The sequence below is a fragment of the Primulina tabacum genome, chromosome 1 (genome assembly GCF_025594145.1).
Source record: "Primulina tabacum isolate GXHZ01 chromosome 1, ASM2559414v2, whole genome shotgun sequence".
Classification (NCBI taxonomy): Eukaryota; Viridiplantae; Streptophyta; class Magnoliopsida; order Lamiales; family Gesneriaceae; genus Primulina; species Primulina tabacum.
This window is the reverse complement of record NC_134550.1, coordinates 8,312,789-8,325,688: the sequence shown is the minus strand read 5'-3', so window position 1 is coordinate 8,325,688 and position 12,900 is coordinate 8,312,789. Positions and strand designations below refer to the sequence as shown.

The 12,900-nt window shown below is 32.0% G+C and overlaps 1 protein-coding gene across 1 annotated transcript; it reads left to right on the top strand.

The window, feature by feature from the left end:
- Positions 1-484: 484 nt before the first annotated feature.
- On the top strand, positions 485-1,972 carry LOC142517658 (putative aquaporin TIP5-1). Its single transcript, XM_075620023.1, has 3 exons — positions 485-668; positions 1,080-1,327; positions 1,488-1,972. Exons 1-3 carry the CDS (start codon positions 545-547, stop codon positions 1,872-1,874), a joined length of 759 nt encoding a protein of 252 aa, XP_075476138.1. The 5' UTR covers positions 485-544; the 3' UTR covers positions 1,875-1,972.
- The last annotated feature ends 10,928 nt before the right edge of the window (positions 1,973-12,900 follow it).

Sequence of the window (12,900 nt, the reverse complement as noted above, 5' to 3'; positions counted from 1 at the left end):
TTCTTCCAATTTTACCATTATATGATACTAATATTACACTTTTGTTTTTTGTTTTTTTAAAAAATTTCAAAACACACTTTTATTTTTATTTTTTTATTTCAACAATTCAAATATCAATTTAGTCCCTTCATAATTTGTCAAATTTCATTTTAGTCCATCGATAATGATAAAAAAGACTGTACACACACGCATCGCGTATATAGAATGACTAGTATCTATGAACAATTTGGACTTGAATTTGACTTAAAATATCTATGAACGTGCATGCACAAAAAAAAAAGGAAAAAAATGGAATTCGGAATGAATGAATTAATTAATCAATCAGTAACGAATAAAATGTCAAACCTGGGCCAACCACAAGCTGCCACGTGGCCCACTCTTAAGAATTCAAAATCCATCACCAACCGTCACAACTGCTCATCCCGCCCTTAAAACCAAATATAACCAACTTTATCTATTTTCCATCCTTTTTCATTAACAAAATCCAAAAGAGTAATTTTTGAGAATTGCAGAATCGATTGCAGAAAGCTTATTTATCCTGAAAATGGCGTCACTCAGATCCCGTTTGCAACACTCGATTACTCCCATTGCTCTAAGATCATATTTGGCGGAGTTCATCTCAACTTTCATCTTCGTTTTCGCCGCCATCGGCTCCACCATGGCTTCCGGTATGCTTTTTTCTTCGCGTTCTCGTCCTTTATCTTTGGATTTTTCCTTCCTCTGTCTCCATTTTAGCATTTCAAGCATGCCAAAATTAAAATATATGCATGCGGATGATTTTATCATAAAATAATTTGGTCACGAATGGACATTGAAAATGCGAGCGACTGTTGAAACTTAAACTTGATTTCGGACTCTTGTTATAATTGAACTGAACGAGTTGATTGATTAGGCTTCGCAAGTGATTTAGTGGATCAACATAAGAGCCCAAAATTTGTCTATGTTCTAGAATTATAATTTTTTTGATAAAGTATATAGCTAATATATATTCTAGTCTTAGAAATATGTAGAAAAGATTTTAGATAATATGGCGAATTTAAGATGACATTAAGCTCTATTTGTTGAATGTAAAATCTCAGGGCGGATGATGGATGCAGCGCCGGATTCTTCCAGCCTGGTTGCCAATGCGGTGGCTACTGCCTTTGCATTATCGGTGGCAGTGTATATCTCCGCCAACATCTCGGGCGGACACGTGAATCCGGCCGTGACCTTCGGTATGGCGATTGGGGGACACATTTCGGTTCCCATGACCATATTTTATTGGATTGTTCAAATGCTTGGCTCTGTCATGGCATGCCTTTTGCTGAAAACCATCACCATTAGCCAGGTAAAATTAAATCCATTCAACACATAGAAAACGTTAGTTCATGTAAGTAACAAAAAAATTTCAAATGAACAGTTATCCTTTTTATAGAAAAATATGATCAGTACTTTTGAGAAATTAATTTCTTCAAAAAATTTGTCCATTTATTTGGCATGTTTTTCAGCATGTTCCGGTGCATGGAATCGCTGAAGAGATGACAGGATTCGGCGCAGCCATACTCGAAGGTGTGATGACATTTGCATTGGTGTACACAGTCTACGCAGCTTCTGACCCGAAGAAGGGTCCGATCGGAGCGATAGGGCCACTGGCAATCGGACTCATAGCCGGAGCAAATGTACTCGCATCCGGGCCATTCACAGGAGGGTCGATGAACCCTGCATGTTCCTTCGGGGCAGCCGTTGTAGGAGGGCATTTCAAGAACCATGCGGTCTACTGGGTCGGGCCTTTGATCGGAGCCGCCATCGCTGGGATTCTGTACGATAATGTAGTGTTCCCCGTCGCCGTGCCGCCCGAGTTAAGGGGCATTGCTGAAGGCCTTGGTGGGGTTTGATTTCCTTAAAGAAACTAGCTAGCTAGGTTTGGTTATTTTTTTGTATGATGTTGATATATATATTTGTTTTAGGAACTTTTGAGAAGTTGAAAAAACCTTTATACATTCCAACGCACAATATATCTTTTTCTTTATTTATTACATTATTTTCATTAATTCACATGTATTATAAATTCACAATATAATTTTATTTATTTATTAGAACGAGGTCAACGTGGATTCGTGCTCGCGCGATTAATTAGATGTCAATCATGTATCTATCTAATAGTCCATATCTCAAGACACGAGTATAATCAATGATATAGTCACTGAAAAAAAAAATCACACGACAACGATGAAATGTTAAAACCTCTGTGGTTAAAGGGCTCGTTCAAAGACAATGGTTTTTAACCATTAATTTAAAAAATCTAAAAAAAACTTATAATCTTACTATCTTTGCAATATTCCTGAGCTTAACTAACAATTAAAAATTTATCAAAAATTAAAGCGAAAGAAAAATTTTTAAGTGTTGACAGTTCATAAAACCGTCGCAATTTTGAAATTAGCGACGATTTGGTATAACCATCGCTAAATTTAGCGACGATTTTAGCAAAACCGTCGCTAAATATGGCAACAGCTACAATATCGTTGTCAATTGTCCAAAAAAAAAACATGCTAATAGACAACGGTTCGTCTAACGGTTCTATGAACCGTTGTCATAAACGCTCAAAGACAACGGTTCATTGACCCAAAAAACCGTTGTCTTTGACCCCCAGAAGACAATGGTTTTTTATCTTTGACCCCCCAAAAGACAACAGTTTTATAATACTGTTGTCTTTTACTTAAAAAAACAATATACAGCAACGGTTTTTACTAAAATCGTTGTTAAAAAAACCGTTGTCGTATGTGCGTTGTTAATTAGAAAATTTCTTGCAGTGAGTGTAACGTAACAAAACATGAATTATTAATAATATCTTAAGATTGATTGAACTCTACCTGCTCATGCACCCATCTAACTTTATAGGTTATGGAACCAAAATCGAAGTGCTTAAACATTATATATACTAGTTACTATAGACACGTGATGCGTGTGTGTACAGTCTTTTTTATCATTATCGATGGACTAAAATGAAATTTGAGAAATTATGGAGGGAATAATTTGATATTTGAATTGTTGAATTAAAAAAATAAAAATAAAAGTGTGGTTTGAAATTTTTAAAACAAAAAAAAAGTGTAATATTATAAGGGTAAAATTGGAAGAAAAAATTGGTGTCCTTCTTATGTGGTTATTATCATATCCTCAACTTTAATAAAATAGAATATATATATATATATATAATATATATATATATATATATATATATATATATATATAAAGCAAAATAATTATGTTTCGGCTTCATAGGATTGAATTTTTATATTATTAAAGCGAAGAAACTTGTAGAAATTAATTTGGCGAAACCAGAATGAAAATTATAAATCACCAAAAAAAAAAAAACATATGAGAATAATGTGATACGAAACTACATCTTATGTAATCAAAATTCGTGAATTCGATGAACCTGGCATAATCTTTAAGCCACATGTCGGGATCTTGAAATCCAATACATTTCGCCTCAACTTCCTCAGTCCATTTACATATATTTGTAATATTTATAAATTTATTATTATCGTCGTAGTCGTCATCGGATTTTTATTGGATAAAACTTGGTCGACTACATGATTTTGCATGTCTTATATATTCACGTGATTTTACTCTTTATGTTATCGAATTTTAGTATTTCAAATTTTTAGAAATTTTTGTGATTTTTCATCCAAAACAATGATGAAATTAGTTATATCAAAAGAAAAAGACTAGAATTTCAAAATAGAGGACTCAAATTGCGAAAAAATAAAAATAAATATACATGAATACAAATTAAATTAAGTATTTTTTTTTCAAGCCTGATAAATTCTCAAATATTTAACTTAATTTTAGGATTTTTTTTTTTTGCTATTTTTCAACAATTAAACTTGTTAAATTGTAGTATACTTGTTAGATATAATGAAAACATCATTTCTAATATATTTTTCATGAATTTATAATCTCCGTATATTATTAAATTTAGATGCATGCATATGAAAAGGTTAATTGAGATATCGATTGAAGGTCAAAAGGTTGTTTGTGTGTTATTGCGTCGCTATCTATTACTACTTTTCCAACTTCTTAATTTTTAAAAAATAGACTAATTCGTTATATTAAAAAAATATATAAAAATTGTTGACTAAATAAAAATATAAAATACAGTAAAAAAATAAAATATAATAACTGTTGTGAAAAAGTAAAAATTTATGGCAAAAAGTAAAAATCTCAAACTCTCAAAATTTACCAAACTACACACTTTATAATATTTTTCTCTCTACGCAATTGTGATTTTCTTCACAAATGAGAGATCTATTTATAGGAAATCTTTACAAATAATCCAAAAATAAAATACATCATTACCTACATCATCACACACTAATTTTCAATATTTACAACTCTTATTTTCAACATTCAAATATTCAACATTCAAATATTCAATACTCACATTTTAAATATATTTTTCAACACTCCCCCTTGTGATGATGATCATAATGATTGTCTTCATTACGTGTTTTTATACTGCCTCGTTAAAAACCTTACTAGGAAAAACCCATTGGGATAAAAACCATAGTAAGGGAAAAAAAGTGCAGTCACGTAAACTCCCCCTCATGTTGACACGAACAATTCTTCACAAATTTCGTAGATTGCGCATCCCAATATTATATATGTGCTTTCTGAATATTGACGTAGGAAGTGCCTTTGTGAAGAGATCTGATGAGTTTTCACTTGATTGAATGTGACGAACATCAATATATTTATTCTTCTCTAGCTCCTTAGTGAATGCGAAGAACTTAGGAGGAATATGTTTAGTTCTGTCGCTTTTTATGTATCCTTCTTTCATTTGAGCAACACATGCAGCATTATCTTCATATAGTATCACAGGCTTCTCATCAGATGATAATCCGCATGAAATTTGGATATGTTGGGTCATTGATTTTAACCACACACATTCACGACTTGCTTCATGTAGTGCAATAATCTCGGCATGATTTGATGAAGTTGTTACGAGCGTTTGTTTCTGAGAACGCCAAGATATTGCAGTGCCTCCACGAGTAAATACATATCCAGTTTGGGAACGTGCCTTGTGTGGATCAGATAAGTATCCAGCATCAGCATAACCAATTATACTTGGATTAGCATCTTTTGAATACAAAAGTCCCAAGTCTGTCGTTCCTCGTAGATAACGGAATATATGTTTAATTCCGTTCCAGTGTCTCTTTGTTGGATATGTGCTAAATCTTGCCAACAGATTAACGGCAAAAGATATATCTGGCCTTGTACAATTTTTAAGGTACATAAGGGCACCGATGGCACTTAGATATGGTACTTCTGGACCAAGAATATCTTCATCATCTTCACATGGACGGAATGGATCCTTTTCTATGTTTAATGATCTAACAACCATTGGAGTACTTAAAGGATTTGCTTTATCCATATTAAAACGTTTAAGGATCTTTTCTGTATAATTTGTCTGGTGAACAAACATTCCACATTCTTTTTGTTCAATTTGTAAACCCAGACAATACTTGGTTTTTCCAAGATCCTTCATTTCAAATTCTTCCTTCAAGTATGACACAACTTCTTGAATTTCTTTATTCGTTCCAATGATGTTTAAATCATCAACATATACAGCAATAATTACGCATCCGGATGTTGTTTTCTTAATGAAAACACAAGGGCATATTGAATTATTTACATATCCCTTTTTCATCAAATGATCACTTAGTCGATTATACCACATTCGACCTGATTGCTTTAACCCATATAATGATCTTTGTAATTTCACAGAATAACATTCCCTGGGTTTTGAACTTTGTGCTTCAGGCATCTTAAATCCTTCAGGGATTTTCATATATATATTACTATCAAGTGATCCATATAAGTAAGCTGTAACAACATCCATAAGACGCATTTCTAAATTTTCAGATACCGCCAAGCTAATCAAATACCGAAACGTAATTGCATCCATCACAGGAGAATACGTTTCTTCATAATCAATTCCAGGCCTTTGAGAAAAACCTTGTGCAACAAGTCGAGCTTTATATCTTACTATTTCATTTTTCTCATTTCGCTTTCGAATAAAAACCCATTTGTATCCAACAGGTTTTACACCTTCAGGTGTAAGGACTATAGGTCCAAAAACATTACGTTTATTTAGCGAATTTAATTCAACCTGGATGGCATCTTTCCATTTTATCCAATCCTGCCGATTTTTACATTCACCAAAAGATTTTGGTTCATGATCTTCGTTATCATTTATGATGTCGATTGCCACATTATAAGAAAATATATCATCAATTTCATCTATATCTTTTCGGTTCCATATTTTTTCAGTATTAATATAATTGATAGAGATTTCATGATTCTCGTCAGTTTGTGGTTCTGACAGAACATTTTCATCATCATGTGTTTCTTCAGGAACACCATTCTCTATTTTGTGATCATCATGTGTTTCTTCAGAAACGTCATTCTTTATTTTGTGATCATCGTGTTTCTCTATAAATTTTCTTTTTCGAGGATTTTTATCCTTGGAACCGACTGGCCTTCCACGCTTCAGGCGTTTAATGACATCATGAGTATCTTCCATTTGTTTCTTTGGAATTTCAATTCGAGCAGGGGCATTTGCAGCATGTATATATGATTTAGTTACCCCTTTTGTGTCTGCAAATGCATCTGGTATTTGATTTGCTATTCTTTGCAAGTGTACAATTTGTTGTACATCTTTTTCACATTGTTTTGTTCTTGGATCCAGATGTAACAATGATGATACATACCATGTAATTTCTTTTTCGTTATGTTTCTGTTCTCCCCCTAACATTGGGAAGATTTCCTCATTAAAATGACAATCAGCAAAACGTGCTGTGAACACGTCGCCTGTCTGAGGTTCAATATATCGAATGATTGATGGACTATCATAACCGATATAAATTCCAACCTTTCTTTGAGGTCCGATTTTCTTTCGTTGCGGTGGTGCAATAGGCACATACACCATACATCCAAAAATTCTCAGATGAGAAATGTCTGGTTCTTTACCAAATGCAAGCTGCAATGGGGAGTATTTATGATATGCACTTGGTCTGATGCGAATTAATGAAGCAGCGTGTAAAATTGCATGTCCCCATATAGAAATAGGGAGCTTTGTTTTCATTATCATTGGTCTAGCAATCATTTGCAGACGTTTAATCAATGATTCAGCCAATCCATTCTGTGTATGTACATGAGCAACAGGATGCTCAACAATGATTCCCATAGACATACAATAATCATTGAAAGTTTGGGAAGTAAATTCACCAGCATTATCAAGTCTAATTTTCTTGATTGTATAATCGGGAAATTGATTCCTCAATTTTATTATTTGAGCAAGTAATCTTGCAAATGCAATATTTCGAGTTGATAATAAACATACATGTGACCATCTGCTGGAGGCATCAATCAATACCATAAAATATCTGAATGGTCCACATGGTGGATGGATTGGTCCACAAATATCACCCTGAATACGTTCAAGAAACATTGGTGATTCAGTTTGGATTTTGACTGGTGATGGTCTTATAATAAGTTTTCCAAGAGAACATGCTTTACATTGAAACTTATTATTCTGAAAGATCTTCTGGTCTTTCAGTGGATGACCATGTGTATTTTCTATAATTCTTCGCATCATTGTTGAACCAGGATGTCCCAATCGATCATGCCAATTGGTTAATATCGAAGAATTATCAACTACCATGTTTGATTCAATGGGACTTATATGTGTATAATGCAATCCAGTAGGGAGCATTGGTAGTTTTTCAATCACATATTTCTTTCCTGATTTATATGTGATAAGACACATATATTTCTCATTCCCTTCATTCATTGTTTGAGTATCATACCCATGGGAATATATATCATTAAAACTCAACAAATTTCTTTTCGATTGTGGTGAATATAAAGCATCATTGATCAAAAATTTTGTACCATTAGGTAACAAAAATTGTGCTTTACCACATCCTTTAATCAAGTCTACAGGACCTGATATTGTATTCACCGTTGTTTTTGTTGGTTTTAGTTCCAAGAAATATCTTTTATCTCGGAGGATAGTGTGCGTTGTACCACTATCGGGTATGCAAACTTCAGCTTTGCTCATAGCATTTTCCATATTTGAACTTCAAAAAAATATGCAATGAAATAAATTACTTGCAATATATATTTAAATATAACACAAATCATAATTATACAATAAAACATTATTCTATGAATACATGAAAAATAGATTATTGTACATTTATATTCTACCATTATATTGTTCATTTTCAGAGAAATCGTTGAGAAAATTTGCAGCATCAATATTGTTCATTTCTATCCCACCAACATATTGATCATTTCCAGAGAAATCATTCATAAAATCACCAGCATCAAAATGAGTTGAATCACTCAAACAGTCACTGCGTTCAGTGAAGTTGGTCTCCTTTTCTTTCCCCTTTAATGATTCTTTATAAAGTTTACAAAGGTGCTCAGGGGCTCGACAAACTTTGGACCAATGTCCTGGAGTACCACATCTGTAACAAGAACTTTCATATCTTTTTGAGTGCTTCTCATTAACACTTGTATTCTCATGATGCCTTTTCTGTGGATGGTTTGGGACGTTCTTTTGAGATGAGTTATAAAAATAACTATCTCGATTATTTTCAAAACCACGGCCTTGACCACGACCACGGCCAATTCCACGTCCACGTCCACATCCACGACCTCGACCTCGACCTCGACCAAAACCTTGTCTTTGAATTTGATTTTGGTTTTCAGGTTTAAATTCATTTTTACTTACAGCATTTACTTCTGGAAATGCTGTTGATCCAGTGGGTCGGGACTGATGATTTCTCATTAATAGCTCGTTGTTTTTTTCCGCCACAAGAAGACAGGCGATGAGTTCAGAATATCTCGCGAATCCACGTACTCTATATTGTTGCTGTAGAGTAATATTTGATGCATGAAACGTGGAAAATGTTTTTTCAAGCATCTCAGATTCTGTGACCTCATGTCCACAAAATTTTAATTGCGAGATTATTCTATACATCGCCGAATTGTAATCACTGACTTTTTAAAGTCTTGGAATCTCAATGTATTCCATTCATCCCGGGCGGTCGGAAGTATAACTTCTCTTATATGTTCGAATCTTTCTTTTAATCCCTTCCACAAAGCCATGGGATTTTTTTCAGTCAGATATTCACATTTCAATCCATCGTCGAGATGTCGACGCAAAAATATCATGGCTCTTGCCTTTTCTTGTGACGTGCATATGCCATTTTCTTTAATGGTCTCGCTTAGACCCAATGACTCAAGATGCATTTCTACATCTAGAGTCCATGGCATATAATTCTTTCCCGTGATGTCGAGCGCAACAAATTCGAGCTTTGTTAAATTTGACATGGTGGTACTAAAAAATTACGATGCATTTTATTAGTTAATAATTATTGCAATACAAAGTAACGGATAAACAACAAGTACAAGTATTTGTAAAAATAAAGAAAACACACGAGGAGGATATTCTCCAATAAATAAAAGACTCGTGAGTATGATAACCAAAATAATTAAAAATAACCTTGAGAAAGCCATCTTCTTTTTTCTTCGAAAAATTTGATGATGAATAATTTTTAGAGAAGAAGAGAAAGTTGGAGTGATGGAATGTGTTTGTGAGATCATATTTATAGGGCAAAAAATAGCCGTTGTTTACCATTTATGACCGTTGGGGTACAAAAAAAATAAAGGTATGTATTTGTATAATTTTATGATAATAATATGATATATATAATATTAGACATGTTTAAATAATTATGTATATCATATCATAATATTATAATGAGTGTCATAATTTATTTTGTTTAAAAACCTTATAGGCTTTTATACTTGTCGTATCCCTTACCGGGAGTGTGGGATGTCGTCTTAACATCCTCCCAGGATTTATAACAAGTTTATGAAAAATTTATTTTTATTATTTCTAATAATAACATTATATTGTATATTAAATAAATACACAATAAATAAATAACAGTAAAATAAATATAATTATTTTTGTTACCTTTTTCTTCTGTTTGGAGCTTGGAAAAGTATGTAGGACTTTTAGAGCTTCGTGCTGATAACGTGTTGTGAAAAAGTAAAAATTTATGGTAAAAAGTAAAAATCTCAAACTCTCAAAATTTACCAAACTACACACTTTATAATATTTTTCTCTCTACTCAATTGTGATTTTCTTCACAAATGAGAGATCTATTTATAGGAAATCTTTACAAATAATCCAAAAATAAAATACATCATTACCTACATCATCACACACTAATTTTCAATATTTACAACTCTTATTTTCAACATTCAAATATTCAACATTCAAATATTCAATACTCACATTTTAAATATATTTTTCAACAATAACTACATGTATATAGTTTTAAAAAAATTAATATAAGACATACAAATTTTGGGTATATTATTAAATAATTATTTTATAGTTGGTCATGAGTAGTACTCAATCTTGTAATCACGTCTTAAAATCTATTTAGGGATGCGCGTAGACCATCTGAGATTTAAGCGGACAGGTGCTTCCATCTTTTTTTAAAATTGTTTTTGACTTTAAAGATTATTTTGTGCCGACCAATTTTCATGTCAGTTTTGAGATTGACTTGAGGAAAATTCAAGAAGTGATTATATTATAATTAGTTTCCTAGTGTTTCTCTATTATCAAAAGATTGAGATTAGGTCATTTCTCAATTGATATATACTCATATAGTTTATACATCGAATCAAATTTTTTTCGTAGTGTTTGTGCGTTATAAAAAGTTAGAGTTTGTTCGATCCTCTACCTTTGCGGCAATGTCTAAAAGGTGAATCGAATGTCATACAAGGAGTTAGTCATATATGATTTTTTATACGAGATAATGCATTGGACAACGTGAAAAATCAGATGAACACTTTGGATATTGTCATTAGTGTATGATGGAATAAATCCGGAGATTATGTATAAGATTTACGTGGTCATGTGTACGTAAATATATTGTGTATATGGAGTGTCCTAAAAATATAGATAGTATAGATTGTGACTGCATCCAAATTTACCTAGAGTATCATCCCGTTAGACGGGATTAGTGAGATGAAACTTAGATATTAATGTGTGTTTAATATAATTATTATTATTAGTTGACTATCAACTATATAAAATATCATGGTTGATTTGGAACGTGATAGATAGTACCCTAGAGCTTGACTAAATCAGCCAATAATCAATTGTGATTATGAATGTTTTCAGTTAAGTACATTTGACTTTAAAAATGGGAGCCTTAATCATATATAATTACACCATTTTTTTTCTTTCAAGATGAATTAAGTCAACCTTTTGACATTCTTAATTAATTTTCTTTTTAGTTTTTGGTCAAACTCATACCCGAACGCCACCTAGCCGCCGGAGAATCTACGGAGAAGACGGCGGCGGTTGACTCTCGACAAACAAATACTTACAACCTCGCTCTATCTCAATTTTTTTATTTTTTTAATTACAAAGAAATAAGTCAATTTATATAAAAAGGGAAAATGTTTAAAGTCAACAAGCAACCACCCTCCAAAATGAATTAAGCTAATTAACATAGTGATCGTTTGTGATTGAGGATTGATTGATTCAATTCAGTCTAATGAATTAATATTACATTAAAATATGAATTAATATTTGAATTGTATGCACTTTTTTAGATGTAAATTAATTTGACTTTTTGAAAATAATATTAAATTACAACGTTGTGCTGCTACATGGTTATTGGGAAACTGATAAAATGATGCTAAGATAAATTTAATTCTAAAAAATAATTGGATTGAAGATATTATCCAGTATTCAACAACCTTAAACATTAGAGCAAACAACTTTTTCTTTACCAATTTATCTCATTTTGGGTTTTGGTCTATTAATTATTCAAAGTTTTTGGTTTTGGTACATTAATTTTGATTTTTCCTTAGTTCTATTTCATCGAAGTGTTGGCATGGAATAAAAAAATTCTGACATGACACTGAAAAATACTAATATACACCAATGTATTACTTACGAATATCAGAAATTGTTTACGTGTCTGGTGTCACATCAATAATTATATCAAATAACATGAAACTTAAAGTTAATGCATCAAAACTAATATTTGAACATTTTGTTGACCAAAACGAGACAAGTTCATGAACCGAAAAATGTTATTTTCCTATACATTATCCTAGGATAATTTTACATAGAATTTTAAATCGTTGATTGTAAAATATTAATGTTCTGTTTGTTGATGATTTTTCCATGTCAAGTTTGTGACGAAAAGGAAGTGATCGAAATTGATTTTTAACAATGTGTTCAACAAGGAGGAAAAAAAGTAATTCTAGTTTTATTTTAATAATTATTTAATGAGAGAGTCTCTTGTGAGATGGTCTCACAAATCTTTATCTGTGAGACGGGTCAACCCTATCAATATACACAATAAAAAGTAATACTCTTAACATAAAAAGTAATATTTTTTCATGGATGACCCAAATAAGAGACTTGTCTCACAAAATAGACACGTGAGACCGTCTCACACAAGTTTTTGTCTTATTTAATAATGTATTTTGTCAAAAATATATTAAAACTGGTTTTCAACTTGTAAAACTTATTAGAGAAGATCTGCAACAAAGTACCACGTATTTTCATTTTAATTAAAGTATTTTTTTTAAAAATAAAGTTAAATACATTAAGATCCCTAAACCTTGTTGTGTACTTCAGGATACTGTTTTTAGAATTGGGTAATCTCTCAAGACATGGAAGATCCCCTCATTTCTTTATTATTATAATATTTTCTTGACATCTTCAAATAACTACTTCAAAGATAACAATCTAGTTTATTACATTAAATGGGCATTCTTCCCTCTAGAATTTGAGTATAAATAAGCCAA

Bases quoted from the DNA above. Each gene is read 5' to 3' on its own strand.
- LOC142517658 (XM_075620023.1), top strand. From the start codon at position 545: ATGGCGTCACTCAGATCCCGTTTGCAACACTCGATTACTCCCATTGCT. The intron at 669-1,079 runs GTATGCTTTTTT...GTAAAATCTCAG, and splicing joins CGGCTCCACCATGGCTTCCG to GGCGGATGATGGATGCAGCG. The intron at 1,328-1,487 runs GTAAAATTAAAT...CATGTTTTTCAG, and splicing joins AAACCATCACCATTAGCCAG to CATGTTCCGGTGCATGGAAT.